Consider the following 19,200-nt stretch of genomic DNA (forward strand, 5'->3'; position numbering starts at 1 on the left):
TACTGAATAAAACTATAAAGATATATAACAATAGAGTATGCCCTATTATTTGTCACAAATATGCTTAAAAGTTCTTAAAATATTTCACGACTGCTAATGAGGTATTTATTGGCCACTGGATATTCCCTGTTCAAAATTTTCTACCTTTTTTATTGTTACTAATCTATTACTTGTCTTATAGTGAATTATCTCAAATGTACAGGTAAGAATATCCACCCCTCAAGCTTATCAAAGTTGAACAGCAATTTGTTTTAAACTTTTTAACTAAAACATTATACATAAACTTAAAACTCCATGTTTGTCCCTTATTAATGTCACTGCTCCCGTTCCCATACGGCAGGTAACCACTGTCCTGGATTTACTGTGCATTATTCCCGTATGTGTTTTATAAATTTTACCTCATATTTATAGAACCATAAATTTACATTATTATGTGGCAGCCTTTAAACTCACATAAATGGTTTATACTGTAAGTATCAGTCCCTCTCCATTAAAGTATAAGCTTTATGAGAACAAGGTATTTGTTTTGGTCCCAGAGCTTAGGACAGTGTCTAACTTACCATAGGTATTCAACAAATATTCATTGAATGAGAAAAAGTCTCAACAATGTGCATTCCTTACTACCCTCTGTCAACAGGTAGAGTGTTAACCCTTTTGTGCTAGGAATGCTGTATATAAATAAATCTTTCTGTTGTATGCCATTTAAACTTTTTAATTTTCCTCTCCTTCCACAAGACAGACATATGATGAAATAGTAAGACATTCTATAGTAATTTGGAAATGGGAAATCTGATGGTATAAGACTGATTCTATTCTGAGTTCCCACCCAGTTTCATCTTCTTATGTTCTCACTTCCCTTGTCTACCAATGTAGACATACATTTTTCATCATATGAGAGACTATTGACTAAAATGAATTTAAGAGTATGAGTTTCCCAGCATTAGTTTTAGAGGAAAGGGGCTAGAATGACTTATTAAACATTCAAAATATCAGTATGTACTAAAATAAAAGTTAAATAAAAATGACTTAAGTTTCTCTCACCTGCTTTCCAAATCTTTTTGGAGATTCAGCTTTTCACTTAAAAGTACATCTATCTTAGATTTTGATTCCTTAAGTTGATTCTGTAATGACTGCAACACATTTCATAGAAAAATAGTTAACTTTCCTAGGAGATTATTATTTAGATTATTATTTTATTTTACAAAAAAGCATTTGTCAGTCATACAGTCCTGTACCATTAGAAGGCCTTTATAAGTAGGTGAAGCACTCAGACTTCTGAAGTCGTCTTCTGACTGACTTTCATCTTCTTTATATTGCCTATGAAAAGATACAGTATACTTCTTATGAAAAATTTATCTTCAAAGAAAAAAATCTAGCTAACAAAAATCAGATCAGGGGGAGAGTATAGCTCAAGTGGTAGAATGCATGTTTTTAGCATACATGAGTTCCTGGGTTCAATCCCCCAGTACCTCCTCTAAGAATAAATCAATGAATAAACTTAAATACCTCCCCTCACCAAAAAAAATTAATAAATCAACACAGTAAGGGTTTGATAACATAAATATGAACTAAAACATAAGTCAAATTTCCTACTTATTCTTACAGAAAATGGTATTAGAACATACTACTTACTACCCAGTAACATGTATTTGTTCACTAATGCCTTAATTGGAATGTGAGATCCATGCAGACCAGAACTTTGCCTGTCTTGTTCACCATTGTATCTTACTGTCCAGAAGAATACAGGGCATGAGAGGAGGTGAAAAAACACTTGAATGAATAAACAAATGAAAAGCAAAAAAAAAAAAAAAAAAAAAAAGCTCAATGACCAAAAACAAAAAATGGTAATGTGATTTACGTTTTCTCACCAATACCAGTATCACACCACATATGAGTAGGCTAAATCTGAAGCTCCAGAGAAAGGAATACTATATTTGTGACTTGCTAATAGGTATGACAACTTGTACTGAAATGGAAACTTTTACAATACAAATCAATGTTGATTTTACACATTTTCCTTATCTAAGCCAATATGTAGAAGATTTTAGTTTTAATTGACAGTACATGTAAATTGGTTGTAAAAACTACAAGAAAATTTTGAAGAATTTATTGTTGCTATTGATAGATTTAGTGTTGGCTTTTCAACTTCACAATACCCTTCTGAATTAGAGTCAGTGAATTTAGTTAAGTTGGATATAGTTTTTAAGCAGGTATGTCTTTCATTCAAAGTCAAATCAATTATTCTTAAAAAGATGAGCCAGTTTTATAAAAGTGGATGTAAATATTTAAAGGAAAAGTATTTTTTGTAACTGATTCAGTTGCTAGAAAACTTCTAGGTATGTTCAGAACAATTTAGGTTTGTAAATCTATTTTCAACTGTAAATTTCATGAAATCTAAATACAGATCAAATTGTTTCTGGTGAAAATTTGTGTCTGAATTGAGGTGTGCTGTAAGTTAAAATATATACTATATTTCAGTGACAGAATGAAAACAGAGAATGTGAAATATCTAACTAATGATGTTATTGATTATATGTTGAAATGATAATATTTTGGATATTAAATAAAATAAATTTTCATTGGTTTCTTTTTACTTTTCAACTTGGTTACATGAAATTACAAAATTATATATGTGGCTTGCATTATATGTCTATTTGAGAGAGTGGTACTAACATACCCCTCAAACCTTCTAAAACACATGCTAGCTTTGAACAAACGATCATTTCAGGAAAGATAATAAGGATGACTGAGTAGCTTCTATATAACAAGTACTAAGATAGGTGTTTTTATATAGACTATTTCACATTTAACAGGTGAGGAAGTTAACACTTGGAGGAGCTATTTAACTTGCTCAAAGTCACTCAAATAGTAAGTAGCTCGTGGTGGGATTCAAAAGGAAATCTCTGGCTCCAAAGCCTATGCACTCATATCATTCTCTGTATATACTCTAAAGTACCTGCCATTCTGGCCACATTTGTTCTCAGGGGAACCTAATAGATGAATATAGTAGAGGAGACCAATTTTAAATGCAGACCTAAAGGGAAATGAGTTTCAGTTAAGAACCCTCACTTTCTTTTCCTATAGCCTTTGATTTAGCATTGACAGATTTTGTGGTTTTCTTGAAGTAAAAACAATTCTAAGCAGCCACAAACTCTCATTTGGACATGGGATCCCCACAGCCAAAGTCTTCCCCACTCTTTCTCCAATGGTCTCCAGAAGCCTCAGGAGGAACCCAGTGTTTAAGATCATGCTCTTTAGGGACAGAGAGAAAGAGCAAAAGTAGAGAAACTCTGTGTTTTATTTTCTTTCCAAATCCAAATCATGTCTGATCAGAGGCAAACCTCAAAGCCACTTGCTTCCATTTCTCAAAACCATTTAAAAATTTTCTATTTAAAGAGAAGGATGGAATTAGACAAGAGGACTTCACTAATTCATTACAGAACTATTTTCCCTGGGGTAACTTTCCAAATGACTGACATCTCAGAAGAAACTTAACCTGAGCCTTGCAGGATTTATTCCTGTTATTTTCCTTGGCTCTTTCATTCCATCTACAAAGCCAGGGAAATATTAATAGAAGTAGCTAGCAATATATTCCATGTAATCTATATTAACACTGAGTAAAGAAAAGTAGGTAAAGTAATGTAACTGAGAGCCTGTCATTTTAAAATTTACTTTTCCTCTCTTTCAAAGATTGTAGCATGTTTCCTGTTTTCTGAGACTTTTAACTGGCTAACATTTGTATCCATATTTCTGCTGCCTTGATTGTTGCTTCCTTTGCTTTCCCTGCGTAGTCTCATGTATGGAGGGAGAAAGAAATACTGGTCCAGAGCATTTAGAAACTGCCCTTCACAAGTCCCTCTAGAAACCTTCTCAAGCCTGTGCCCTCAAGCAGAGCCCCAGATGGTGTGGCACAGGTGTGCTGTGCAAGGGGATTATGAATGCGCCAAGATATTCATCTCTTAGCCCCCAGGACAACTGGTCAGAGCTCTTGAGCCAGTTAGCGCAGTGTGGTGTACACACATCACTTTCCATGTTTCATGATAAGAAAAACTTTGGACAGTGCTGTTCTTAAAAAATGGGTGTTAAGCAGAGGGCTCCTACCTCTGCAGGGGGCCAACATCCCATTCATCTTCTTCCTTTGGTCTCGCTTCCCTGGCTCTACAGGTGAATACGTCCCTCTCTTGTGCTTCCTGTTTATCCGACTTAGTTCTCCAAATCATAGCCTGTCTTCCCTCATTTTTCCTCTCTTTCACCTTTTTCATCTTTCAATTCTTTCATCTTTTTTTCAGTTTTATAATACTTGTCAGTTACAGTACTCCTGCTTCTTCAGGTGACACTAATTCCCTATTTGTAGATCTCAAAATCCACCTTGAAGTTGCTACAAATTAGTATTTATCTTTAGAAAAGCAACTGATAAACTCCGTTTAATGAAACATGAAAAAACCTCTTTTTAGGACAGATTCTTCATTGCTGCAAAGTAAAAGTGACTTCTAATCTCATCTTCGAGAACATTATTTATAATGCAGTTCCTTTTTTCCCTATCTCTTTCTCTCTTATTAAAGAGACATTCAGTCTAAGTATCTGACCTGAGCATAGTTTGTACAGGCCAAACTATTTCACTTCAGTTAGACCAGTGATGACAGGATTGTTAAGCAAAAAAGTAACTCCTTCCCCCGAGACTTCTTATTCTCAACCCCAGATTTTTATTACAAATTCATGACAACCAAATTCACTGCCACCACCCACAAGAGCCTCAATCCTATTTAGTCAGAATCCCAGTCTGTACAACTTCAGAGGCAACGTCTCACACCATATTCTACACAAAAGATTTCAATGATGGCTATGCTAAATCTTCTCTACTCTTACTAAAAATCCCAAACTTTCTCTCTTCATCATCTAGACCAGTGGTCAGCAAACTGCTGCCTGTGGGCTACATCCAGCAGGTTTTTTATAATTAATGCTATGGCATGCCAATTCATTTACTTATTGTGCATGGCGGATTTCGTGCTACAACAGCAGAGTTGAGTAGTTGTGAGAGACCACATAGACTAAAATGCCTAAAATACATACTGTTTGGCCCTTTTCAAGAAAAAGTTAACCAACTCCTAAATCTAGGTTAGAATTTACTAAAGACATAGACCAAAGGTTGCAAATAATATTCAGTTTGGATCATATAATATTTTTAGAGCATTGAGTTTTAATTGCAAATATTAAAAATCTGATTTCTTATTTAAATCTAACCTTCTAGCTTCTCAAAAAAGCAGATCTAGACACAGTGGATTCACACTCCTGCATGGCATCAACCGGCTAGAGTGAGTAGTAACTGCTCCCTTAAGACAGATGGTACACAGCTCCCCAATTTGCCAGTCTGACCTGCTTCACTCATTTTCATCATTTTCTTGATCCTGTGAGCATAACAGTTTGCAACCTCTCAAGCCACAAAATTCTTCATTTTCCCTCTCCTTACTCTTACATACTGAGATTGTTCATTTTAGTGTCAACTTGGTTAGGCTGTGGTACCCAACTACCTGATCAAACACCAGTCTAGATATTGCTGTGAGCTATTTTGTTTTTGATGTGACTAACATTTAAATCAACAGACTTTGAGTAAAGCAGACTACCCTTCATAATGTGGGTGCAATTAGTTAAAGGCCTTAAGAGTAAAAACTGAGACTTCCAAGAAAGGAGGTATTCTGCCTCCACGTTGCCTTCAACATCAACACTACAACATCAACTCTTCCCTGGGTCTCTGGCCTGCAGGCTGGCCTCACAGATTTCAGGCTTGCCAGCCTCATAATTGCATGAACCAAATATTTTAAAATAAATCTCTCTCTATATATAAATGTACATTCTAATGGCTCTGTTTCTCTTGAGAACCCTGACTAATACACATACCTACAAGCCCATCACCCACCTGTATCAAAGGAAAAAGAGCTTTCCTTCTTTCCAAGGCAAATGATGTCTCCTTGTTCATTTACAGCTTACTCTGGGTCCAGCATATGAATGACTGCTCTCCACAGGTTACTACCTCTATTAATATACCAACAAATCCCCAGAAGTCCAGCCCAGCTGCTTAATTACAGTGCCATAAAAAACTCTTCTTTTTTTATCTATGCTCTTTTGCTCATAGCATCCAAAATGTCTAAAATGCCTTTACCTTGTCTACTTTCCCAAATTGTGCTTATTCTTCAAGCTCAAGCACAATCCCCATCTGCTTTGTAAAGAGTCCTCTGGTTACTCCATCCAAAATGAATTTGTTCCTGTTATAATTTCCTGCATTACTTACTGTCTGTACAGTTTTTAGTAATTACTTTATTGTGACACTATGTATTGTATTTTTTAAGTCTCATATTATCTTTCTTAATTATTAATGGGTTTATATATACTCTCCCTTACTAGACTGCAAACTCCTAGAAGGTAAGAACCATGTCCAAAAATTTGTCCTGTCTCTGTATAACCTAACACCATGCCTACCATCAAAAACACAGTTTCATTTGGGAATCAGAAGGTCCCTGAAGTTATCTGATATAACATTGCTTTCTGAATAGAATGAAGCAAGGAGTTGCTCTATCATTAGCTGTTCTTGTCTTCCCTCTTTCCCTCTATCCTGCTGTCTTTTTTAAGAGTCCCCAAGGTGCTAGAAGGAATCAGCAACCAGTATAGCTCTACCACTGGTCCTACTGAGTTTCTGGAGACTCATCACTCTTAGGGCAAGAATACTAGATAATGCACGCTTGACGAAAGCAGAGGATTTACCTGCTTTATTCTAGTGTATCTATTTTATCTGTTCAGTGTCTAAAATAGAACATGGCAGAAAGTAGGTGCACAAATAAATATTTGTTAAAAAGAACTATTCCATTTATAAATAATGAAAAAGAACAGTTACTGGTTTAATGACCTTATATTAAAGCACTTTAAATTATTTGGTCTTAGGTATCTTTCAGCTATTTTAGGTTAGTCAAAGACCATTATTTTAAACTTTACCCTTATTTCTTTAATGAGAGGTGACAAGTGTGTTTAACGCTATATACTTGATTTTTCACTATGACATTTTATCTTTTCTCATATAAATCTGCATACTAATTAGGCTGTACTTTGGTAGGCAGCTAATTCAATCCTACACACCTTGTGGGTATACTCAGTAACTATCCAGTGGCTAGATGACATCAATAGAATAAATAGTAATACTTCAACAAAATTAAAAGTTAATACTATTTCTTCTGTAACTAATACTTTCGTGGTTAGTAAATATATATATTTTAATATAAACACAACAATATACTTTAACATAAGTAGTAAAATATAGTCTTGAAGAGCTTTAGAAAACAAGAAATTTGTAGTTATATATCAGATAGGTTATACATATACCAGGTCAAGTTTCAAAAGGCTATAAAAACTTTTAGTGTAATTCATGACTAGATAATAACTTTATAAATGGTAATACAGGACTAGTCATACCTTTGTTTTTGAAATTTTCTAATTTTAGATTCATAGTAATCAATTAGACAAAGCAACCTAGAAAACAGGTAAGTTGAATTATTTTCAAACTGTGGTATTGGAACATTTACTATTCTTTCTATACAATTTTAAATGACAGTGATTAACATACAGGTTAACTAGCAAATCATAAAAAAATTTAAGTGATTTTTGCCAGAAGCAAGCATACTAAGCCATATATTTTATATTAACTTTAATGTATAGATTTTAAAATAACCAGAAACATTAAACATCAACATATTAAATGCATATTCTCCTTTTCCCAACAGTTCTCTCTCTGGCAATCACTCCCACAGAAGTATCTGCCCAAGGTTGTAACTCTAGAAGAACAAGGTTTTTCAAAGCACTATGATTTATGAGTGAAAACTCAGAAACAATCTAAACATCCTTTAATGAGGGAAAAGTTAAATAAATAATGGCACATCCATACTACAGAAAATGATGAAGCATTAGAAGAGATTATGTAAATCTGTACATTCTCATGAGAAGTGATAAGGGAAAAAATCAATGTTGTATTGCCAAATGTATAGTATTACTCTATTTTTTGAAGAAATAATTCAATGTGAATCTATGTATGTGCTGAAAAAGAACTCTATGGGATCTTAACTGAGGGATAATACCACAATGTTGGGGACAGAGTTGGTTATCACACTGAATAGCTGGGGACAGAGCAAATGTTCACCATATGCAGATGCTAAAAGTTCATCAATCAACATGACAGCCCTACATATTGAAGACCTGTCCCACCCAAACAACACTCTTGTTATAAAACACTGGAAAGGACACAAACCAAACTGTTAAATGTGGTTACCTCTGGGATGTGGGAATTAGGAGGGGTAAGCAGGTCTATAACATTTTTCTTTACATATTTTGATATTATTTCAATTTTATAAGCATGTATTGCTTTTGTAATTCAAAAAATCCTCAAAAATAAAATAACACTATACTTTCACATATTATTATTTTTAAAGCAAGAATTTATACTATTTTCCTCCTATCTTGGAAAATTTACTCATCTATCCCTTTTTTCAGGGCTAATTCAACTGTGCTTTTAATATCAAAACTTTCCAGATTATTCTTTCTCTTCAAATTTTCCTCATCCCAACACATACCAGCCTTCATATTATCCTGCAAATATGCTTTAATTTCCTTTATATACTTTCTAAGCCCTCTCACCCCTTACTCCTCCGTCTTGCTACTATTCCATTGCTATCTTTTTCCTGCAGGGCAAACTTCATTCATCCTGAATGACTGTTACCTGCCACCTTCTACAAACTTTTGGAGAGGACTTATATGTCAAACCAGAAATTCTGAGCAAAAAGACAGTGGGAAGCCAAGCACAAACTAACGAGGCAGCATGTAACACTTCTCATCACCTTCTCCTTTTGAGACACTCTTATTCCTTGGTTAGCCTGACATCCAAACATAACTCTTCTGCCTCTACTTTCTCTAAAATTGAAAAGTTTTCTGGAGTTAGGCCCTTCTAAGTGTAGGCCTGGTAGAGCGGAGAATCTCTAGGCCATTAGACAAATTCACACCTGAATGAGCTTGATTTCATGTGGCACTTGGCATGTTCTCTCGATGCTTCTCTCTCTCTCTCTTACCCTCTCACCCACTCAAATTAGCTGTTTTTTATTTCTGTTTTCATCCTTTCTCCTCCATCTCTCTCACTACATTTTTACTCCTGTTGTAATTACCTCTTTCTTCCTTTTGTTCTTCCTTACTCCTATTTTTCTTTCTTTGCTTCTCTCCTCTTTTTATTTATTCGTATCTACCTCCAACTATTTTTTGTTATTTAAATTATTTTTTATATTTTTATCCTTGCTCTTCCTTTAAAAAGATAAAAATTGTATATATGTGTATATGTATGTGTTATCTCTCAAATAATTATCAAAAATAATCTAGTTTTAACTTACATGTGACCTCATTTATTTTTATAGTAAAATAGAAATACCTAATTAGTAAAGAGTCCCCAGTCCTTATGTAAACATGTAAAACTAGTTTAAATGTAATTAGTTTATACTAAGTGAAAAAAAAAGCTACCTTTTATACAAAAAGGAGAAATATGAATATAATACCCATACCACTTATATTTGCTAAAATAACCCTAAACATTTAAAATTACCTACAGGGAGAAGTAAGAAATAAGGTTAAGGGGACAGGAGTGAAAACACAACTTCTTTGACTGTAAGTAATTATAGGTTTTGGAATTGTATAAATGTCTTACAGATTCAAAACTAAATATTTTAAAAAGCCAGCCCTAAAAACTAAAAATAAACTGAAACAAATAAACCTAACTGTATATTAATTTGGTGCTACAAACACAGAGAAAAGAAATATTTCAAGATATTTTGGAACACTATATTTTGACTGTACACACAGTGTAATACATTATTAATGTCAAAGATAACTGAAAAGAGAATTATTTTCATTCAGTAGGTTACTGATACAGCAATTCCGGTATTATTATTTTAAAACTATTTTTATATATTAAAAGATAAAGCAAGTAACTAATTATGATATTATTCTTAGGAATAAGATTTTCAGTGTAAAAGAGTTACAAATGTAAAATCAAAGTTTAAATAAAAACCTGTAATGTTAACTTCAGTTGGAAAAAAATCATTACTGATTTGTTTTTCCTCAGATATATATAGTTCCTAACACTTGCCACTAAAAAGTCCTAAAATCAATGACAACATAATAATGGTAAGCAACCTCAGCACCCAAACTGTGCTCTAAAAACCATTCTGACCAAAAGGAACCAGAGTTCTTTTGAGAAATGTCTAATTAATTAACTTTAAATGTTTAGTGTTAGTTTTAACAAATACCAAACTCTATTCCTCAAAAGAGCTCTTAGGGCAAAAAAATGTACAGGATGTGCCCTCTGCCTAAAAATAAGAAATCTAACAAAGATTAATGAAGCTGAGTCAAAAGTATATAATACCAACATGAAAAAGTTCTCACTGGCCAAAGACAGGATACTTTGATCATTTAAATCCCATGAGTTAAGCATGACCGTTGAAAAAAGAAAGAGCCACAAACAAAAACTCTTACTGCTTATCTTTGGAAATCATGGCACCAACTCCTTATTCTAAAAAGTGAGGATTAAAAGGAAAGAACTGAGCATTGCTCCCACATTCTGTTAACAGATCATATGGGGCAACCAAATAGCCTCTACTCAATAGGAAAGGTTCTTTTTTTAATGGAAGAATTCCAGAAAAAAGAAAAAAAGGGATACCAGACTTGAAAACAATCTTGCAAGATCATCAATGGATGAAACCATTAAATGAAATGATGATGGGAAATTTTACAGTGGAAGGATCAGATTGTTATTATTTAAACTCGTGAACAATCTTAGCATCCCTAAGAATAGGTCAACTAGACTTTACGTGACTCCTGATATTTTATAATTAGAAGCATAAATTACCACCTGAGGTATTTTGCCAAAATTACTTGCATCTGAATTTAGCTCTATCTTCCAGTGTAGAGGAAATACAGGAGATAGAAGAGTAAGTTAAATGACATAATAAGGAAGCAAACAGACAAATCTAACATGTACTTCTCCAGGACAACTGACCAGTTTCTTCAAGTTAATAACATTAAAAAAAAAAGCACAGAAGAGGGGAAGTAAGACTCCTCCATTTTAAGAGAAATATAAACCACATGCAAGATGAAATCTATTTTAAAAAAATAATGAATCTAGCTACATATCAATTTATGTAGCAAACATTACTGTCTATCCAAGACGGTATGAGGAACTCTTTTGCAGAGATAAGAAAACACTCTGTTTTGAGTGGCAATGCGCTCCTCTTCCTCCTTTGTTAATCTATAGATATCCTTTTGCAAAGAAGCAATAGTCTCTTGTTGCGCCATTCGTTTTTTCTTATAATGCTGACATTTTGCCTGTAAGAAATTTTTCAAAAAATATAATTATGATACGTACATCTAGTACATGCTGTCCTAACAATATTGTATACAAAGCCATCTTTACAGAGCTGCTTCACTCAAGAACTTCAGTAGAACTGAAGAACTTGAGGCTGTTTTTAAATGGGTGCAAGCTCAAGGAATATTCGTATGTCTTAAATGTAAAAACTGTAACAAGTAAAATCAGTGTAAAATGGAAAAATATAGCTTATAATTGCATGCATTCAAGGTTTCATAATAAGTAAAAGAACTCAATCACCATAAAACTGATATAATTTTATGCATATGTTTCGAAGAAAATAACAATCAGGAAGGAACCAATATTAAGGATGTTAAAAAGAACCAAGCAAGAATTTAAGATTCTTAAGTGATCCATAATTCAGGATTTCAGATGGTTTAATCAGCTTAGATATTTACACAGTGTGGGATACGGCAAACTCACAGTTAAAGTCCCTAACTAGCAATTTATTAAGAAATAATACATACCCCAAGATTTATAGAAGGGAATATAAATCTTGATTACTCTCTTCTCTTCAGTGAAATATCTACTGGCCCTGTTTCCCTTTCTTCTACAGCTTCCACTCCTCAGTGTCCTTTGAAAGCTCATTATCAAGAGCACCATCATTGTTATTGTTAATACATTTTTATAAAGCTCAGTGAGAAACCCTATCCCTTTCTGGCTTGCACAACACTAAGACATACTACTTTCAGAAAAGGATATTATTTCTAAACACATGTTGACCTGCTCATAGTGTCAAGTTTGCTGAGACTTGGAGACTCTCATGGGAAAAAGAAGACTCAGCTTCTGGTACCATATCATCTCCCAGTAATCACCAGCTATATCCGGAATTGATTCTCTGCCTCAGCCCCACCATGGAAGCCAGGCAGGAGCTCTACAGCCAAGTGACTTGGGTCCCAGTTCCACCTCTATCTATAAGTTAGCCTAGAAACTAGTATAATCGAATTTTGCAGGTCACATGTAAAAGCAAAACACAAGAATCAATTGTATCTCTCCTACGTCATTCTATGAGGCAACATTACCCAAATACCAAGACCAGACAAAACAAAAAGAGACCCACAAACCAATAGCCCTTAAACACTGATGCAAAAACTTAAAATACGAGCAAACCAAATTCAGCAGCATATTAAAGGATTATATACTATGACCAAGTGGGATTTATTCTTGGAAAGCAAGAATGGTTCAATATATGAAAAACCAACATAATACATTACATTAACAGAAGGGGGGAAAAATCCACATGATCATCTCACTTGATGCAGAGAAAGCATCTGACAAATTCTCCAATACCCCGTCATGATAAAAATACTCAGCAAACAAGGAACAGGAGGAAACTATCTCATTTTAATAAAAGCCGTCTATGAAAAACCCACAGTGAACATCATACTCAACATCAAAAGACTGAAAGCCTCTCCTCTAATATCAGGAACCAGGCGAAGATACCTGCATTCACCACTTCTATTCCACATAGTACTGGAAGTCCTAGCCAGAGCAATCAGGCAAGAAAAGAAATAAAAAACATATAAATTGGAAAGGAAGAAGTAAAATTATCTCTATTTACAGATGATATGACATGCAGAAAACACTAAAGATTTCACCAAAAACACATATTAGAATAAATGAATTCAGCAAAGGATGAATTAACCAGGATACAAAGTCAACACACAAAAATCAATTCCATTTCTATACACTAATGATGAACAATCCAGAAAGGAAATTAAGAAAACAATTACACTTATGATATCATTAAAAAGAATAAAATAAGAATAAACCAAGAAGGCAAAAGACTTATACACTGAATATTATAAAAGGCTGTTGAAGGAAACTGAAGATAAAAATAACTGGAAAGATATTCTGTGTTCATAGACTGGAAGGCTTAATATTAAGATGTCAATACTACCCAAAGCACTCTACAGATTCAGTGCAATCTCTATCAAAACCTCACGGACATTTTTTTTTGCAGAAACAGAAAAATCAATCCTGAAGTTCATATGGAATCTCAAAGGACCTCACAGAGTCAAAACAATCTTGAAAAAGAACAAAGTTAAAGTTCTCACACTTCCCGATTTCAAAGCTTACTACAAAGCTAAAGCAATCAAAACAGTGTGGTACTAGCATAAAAGACATATAAGCTAATGGAGTAGAACAGAAACCCCAGAAATAATCCTGTACCTATGGTCAAGTTATTTTCAACAAGAGTGCCAAGATCATCCAGTAGGGAAAGAACAGACTTTGTTCAACAAATAATGTTAGGAAAACTAGAAAGCTACATATAAAAAATGAAGTTGTACCCTTACCTTTAAACATATAAAATTAATTCAAAATGGGTCAAAGATCTAAATGTAAGAGCTAAAACTATAAAACTCTTAGAGGAAAACAGAGGGCAAAAGCTTCATAAGATTGGATTTGGCAACTATTTTTTAGTTATGACACCAAAAGCTTCAACAACAAAAGAAAATAAATAAATTTGACTTTATTAAAATTTAAAACTTCTTTGCATCAAAGGCATTATCAACAGAGTAAAATGACAATCTATGGAATGACAGAAAATATTTATAAATAATATATCTGATATGGAGTGAATATCCAGAAGAAATACAGAACTCCTACAACTCAACAAAAATATAAATCTGATTTTAAAATGGACAAAGGACTTGAATAGATGTTTCTTTAAAAAAAATACACGAACGGCCAATAAGCATATGAAAAGAGGCTCAACATCACTAACCATCAGGGAAATGCAAATTAAAATCACAAGATACCACTTCACACCCATTATGATGGCTACTATTAACAAAAACAAAACAAAAACAGAAAATAACAAGCATGGGTAGGGATGTGGAGAAATTGGAATCCCAGTGCGCTGCCAGTGGGAAAGTAAAATGGTACAGCCACTCTGGAAAACGGTATGGCAGTTCCTCAAAAAATTAAACATAAAATTACCATATGACCCAGCAATCCCACTTTTGGGTATACACCAAAAAGAACTGAAAGCAGGGACTTGAACAGATATTTGTACATCCATGTTCATAGTAGCATTATTCACAACAGCCAAAAGGTGGAAACAACCCAAGTGCTTACTGATGGATGAATGAATAAACAAAGTATGTTTATATATACACAGTTGGCTCTTTAATAACGCAGGGGGTTAGGGGCACCAAAACTCAGTGCAGTCGAAAACTCACATATAACTTAGAATTGGCCCTCAGTATCCACAGTTCCTCCACATCTGTAGATGCAACCAACTTCAATCATGAAGTACTGAAGTATTTACTACTGAAAAACCCACATATAAGTGGACATGCACAGTTCAAACCCATGTTGTTCTAGGGTCAACTATACATAAAATAGAATATTATTCAGCCTTAAAAAGGAAATACTGACATGCTACAACATGGATGAATCTTGAACACATTATGCTAAATGAAATAAGCCAGTCACAAAAGGACAAATATGGTATGATTCCACTTATATGACATATCTAGAGTAGTCAAATAGAGACAGAAAGTAGAATGGTGGTTGCCAGGAGCTGCAGTGAGTGAGGAATGGGGAGGTACTATTTATTGAGTATAGAGTTTTAGTTGGGAAGATGAAAAAATTATGCAGGTGGGTGTTGAGAATGGTTGCACAATAACGCGAATGTACTGCCACTGAACTATACAGTTAAAAATGGTAAATTTTATGTTAGTTATAATTTACCACAATAAAAGGGGGAGAATCAATTTCTCTCTCTATACTGGCTATGAACAACAAGAAATTGAAACAGAAAATACAAATATTTACAATACCGTCAAAAAATATTAAACATTTAGAGACAAATTTAATGAAACATGTGGAAAACCAGTGCACCCCAAATTACTATACAAGCTTAGAAAAGTTAAGGAAGACCTAAACAAATGGAGAGATGCATCATGTTCATGGATCAGAACATTCAGTACTGTTAATATGCAAATTTTCTCCCCAAATGGATCTACATACATGATAAAATCCCACCAGGCTTTTTTTTCTTTTTTTTTTTGCAGAAATCAACAAGTGAATTAGAAAACTGACATGGAAATGTAAAGGATCTAAAATAGCCAACACAACATTGAAAAAGAACACAAGTAAAAGACTTGTAGTGCCTGATTTCAAGATTAACAGTAATCAAAGCACTGCGGTTCTGGCATAAAGACAGATACGTATTTAAATGGAACAGGACAATCCAGAAATAGACCCACACATACATAATTTGATTTTCACCAAAGATACAAAGGCAATCTGGTAGAGACAGGATAGTCTTTTTAACAAACAGTGATGGAACAACTGGATATCATAACCTTGGGCTACATCTAGTTTTTTGGAAACGAATCAAAAAGCACAATCTATCTTTAAAAACTGATAAGTTGAACTTCATCAAAATTAAGAACTTATGCTTCTTGAAAGACACTAAGAGGATGAAGACAAGTCACAGGCAGCATCTTAAAAAGTTAAATATATACTTACCATACAACTCACCAATTCTAGTCTTAGGTATCTACCAAAGAGAAATGAAAGAGTATGTCCACAGAAAGACTAACACAAATGTTGTAAGAGCTTTATCTGTAATAGCTAGAAATGGGAAACAAGTCAAATGTCCCGTCCATCAATAGAAGAATCAACAAAGTGCAATATGTCCATACAATGAATAAACTAGTGATACATCCAATAACATGGATGAATCTTGAAATAATTATGTTGAGTGAAAGATAACCAATGATTCTGAGACAGAAAGAGTACAGCCATTTTGGAAAAGGATGGAGGGAACAGCATTGAACAAGTGGGCTTGACAGGCTGGGTAAAACAAAGCACCTAAAGCCTTGGGCCTCTGAGACAAGACCCAGAGATCCACAGGAATAAAAGACTATCTCTGTTCCACTGATGTATGTATATACATAGTTTCCAAACGACAAAAGTGGGACTATAAATTTACCACATAGCAGAATCGCCCAACTCCCAGTTCCCTGAAAGATACAGATAAAGGTCTGACACACATTCCTAAAATGTTTTTGCAGGAAGCGAATCCCCCAGATGAAAACTGCTGATTTCAAGCATGTAGATTTGAATCCGGGTTGATGATACTTGAAACATCATCTTGATGCCAACGAATCCAAGAACTGAGCACAAACTGACCAGGCACCTTGCGGCCCCCTCCCTCACACTGCCTTTAAAACCCCTTCCCTGAAAGTCCTTGGGGAGTTGGCACTCTTCTCCTCCTTCTCCCTTGTGCACATGCTATCCTTTCAATAAAAAGCTCTGCTTGCCTAAGCATTCTGTGGAAGCAATATTCATCTCAACAATATTGCAGTCCAAGAATCTGGAGAGCGCCTGGTAAGAATTTTAATAGCCCAGGCCATGCTTCCTGTACCTCCTTCCTCCCTACCTAGGTATCAGTTACCTATAAGGCAATCATGTATTAGGAATATCTTGCTGACTTTAGATCCATTTTCTCATTTGGCTCCAAGAAGCACTCAGTCTGATGGCTCTGTGTATATTTTAAAAAGCTAAAGTCAACAGAGTAATCCAACACAAAGTGAAAAACTGAAGCTAAAGAATTTGTGGAGACAAAGTGTATAAATGAGCTTGGTGGCTTTACATTGGGTGGTTTGTATAATACATAATAATTAGGCAGAGAATAAAGAATTAGATTTTTTCGCTGCTTTTTAAAAGTTTAAATAACAACAGGAAGGAAACATATTGTGTTATTTCAATTTTCAGTAGTAAATAAACGTGTGGAGAGAATAAAAATATGGAACTGAAATATACAACAATAAATAAGTTGGAGAATGGTAAAATTGTTTTATGATTGTTACACTGTCAGAGAATAAGGCAAAAACTATAATGTAACATTAAATTTTAAGAAGTCAAGAATGCATATTTTAATCTTTGAGGTAACCACTAAAAGAACAGTAAAAATCAGCTTCCTGATCCATACATTTCCTATAAAGAAAGAAGAGGGACAACTACATCCTGATACTGATGGTGTGACTTAAAACTAAAATTATCTGCTTAGAACTTTAGAGGACCAAGAAGTTTATCAAACTACATCCCAATAAGCTAATACACTAGCCTATGTTCAGAAAAAGGGAAACTGCTCCACAGAACACAGAAACTGCAAATACAATGTTGTCTTTTGGTTTCTGCATTTCCCCAGCAATCTCTCAATAGCAGTCTTTCAAAATACTGTTGTCAAACATCTGTGGATTTCCTTCATCTCTTTGTCACATACATACAAAATCAGTGTTTCCTTTCTCTCAATGGCAAAATACACAGTACTAAACCATTCTAAAATTAGAAACAAGTGTACACCAAAAAAAAAAAAAAAAGAAGAAGAATGTGCCTCAAACTGTGAAATAATTATTCTCCAGGAGCACTTCAATCTTCCCCAAAAAAGCACAGATTGACTAGAAACAGAATATATGACGACTAGTCTATAATAGAATGGGACAATCGAACAACATTGAGGGGCAGCAATTCCTTGGGTTTGTCAGTTTCTGTTGACATTCTATAAAAACTACCCTTCAGGGACTTAAAAACCAAAAAGCAAGCAATTTCAATTGACCAGATTAGCATAGATACCCTTCCCCAACACCAAGTTTCCACACCCCAATCCTAATTCTGTCTGCCCTCAATGGTAGACTGAAACATGAGACCTCCTCTGAACCAGTTTACAAGTTATGTAACACATCTCTGGGACCTGAAACAAAAAGTTAATGGCCCATAACTCATTTATGACAGACAGAACCACCTGACAGAAAATATATGCCACTCCACTCAAGTCACCCTTACCAATGAATCCTCAAGTATCTGTTCTTTGAATTGCCTAAAATTCTGGTAAATTTACAAGTCTTATATTTTAATAATTTGACTCTGTGATTATTTATATAACAACCTCTTTATATCTTAATAATTTGACTCTTTGATTATTTATATATCAATCTCTTTGAAAAAATAAATATCTTCCTTAAAAAAGAACAGTGATCTAACCCCTAGCCCTCAGCTCCCTCTGTCAGCACCACCTGATGGCTGCTTTTCTCACGTCAGCAGGTTGATGAATTAAAGAGCTTCAGGTTTCCACACGCCCTGTATCTGAGAGCAAGGTCAAAATCAAATATATACAGAAATATTTCCAAAATCCCCCTCTGTGTAGAGAGATTTTAGAACGTACCACTGATGAGGAGAGCAGTCTAACAAAGCAAATCTTAAAGTGTAAAGTTCTAACAGTAGAGGATTTTGTTGACAGATGAATAACAGAAACAGACTTGGCCATCAAAGAATGACAGTGTCTTCTCTGAAGCTGTGATCAACACCAGCAGGTCCACCACTGGCCACCCCAAATTGTCAGCCTAAATGAGGGCAGAACACCAATGGCCTGCGGTCTCACATCAGAACCCCCGAGTATCTCTGGTTGATTCTCTCTGACCTTGGAATTTATATTAACTCATCAGATCCTTCTGATGCTGCCAGCATAAACTGAGGGGATGTCCAGACCCTGCCTGATAAGTACTGGTCCCTTTTAGGCAGGCTAAACACCCTGTGTGCAGTAAGTACATATAGCGTTGTGACAACAAAAAAACATTTCAAAATAAGGATGTAATATATATAATGATATAATGTTTCTAAGTATTTGTAATGTCTTACACGACAAAACACTGGTTATCACTACAAGAGGTTTGTTACTTTTAATCACAATAAACACCCAAGTTTTAAAATAAGGGTTTTTTTAAATTAGGAAATTAAGTATT

General features: G+C 34.5%; 1 protein-coding gene across 7 annotated transcripts in view; it reads right to left on the bottom strand.

Moving 5' to 3' along the window:
• CEP70 (centrosomal protein 70) overlaps nt 1-19,200 on the bottom strand; it is a 60,663-nt gene that overhangs the window by 21,627 nt on the left and 19,836 nt on the right. For 5 of the 7 annotated variants that reach the window (XM_015249352.3, XM_031678259.2, XM_072957534.1 and 2 more), the window contains 4 exons: nt 11,231-11,400; nt 7,459-7,515; nt 1,236-1,317; nt 1,042-1,130 (listed from right to left, as the gene is read on the bottom strand). In XM_015249352.3, coding sequence (XP_015104838.2) covers nt 1,042-1,130; nt 1,236-1,317; nt 7,459-7,515; nt 11,231-11,400 — 398 coding nt within the window. The remainder of the gene's footprint in view (nt 1-1,041; nt 1,131-1,235; nt 1,318-7,458; nt 7,516-11,230; nt 11,401-19,200) is intronic. The other 2 variants (XM_072957552.1, XM_031678252.2) reach the window with 2 other exon arrangements.

The sequence above is a fragment of the Vicugna pacos genome, chromosome 1, assembly GCF_048564905.1.
Source record: "Vicugna pacos chromosome 1, VicPac4, whole genome shotgun sequence".
NCBI lineage: Eukaryota > Metazoa > Chordata > Mammalia > Artiodactyla > Camelidae > Vicugna > Vicugna pacos.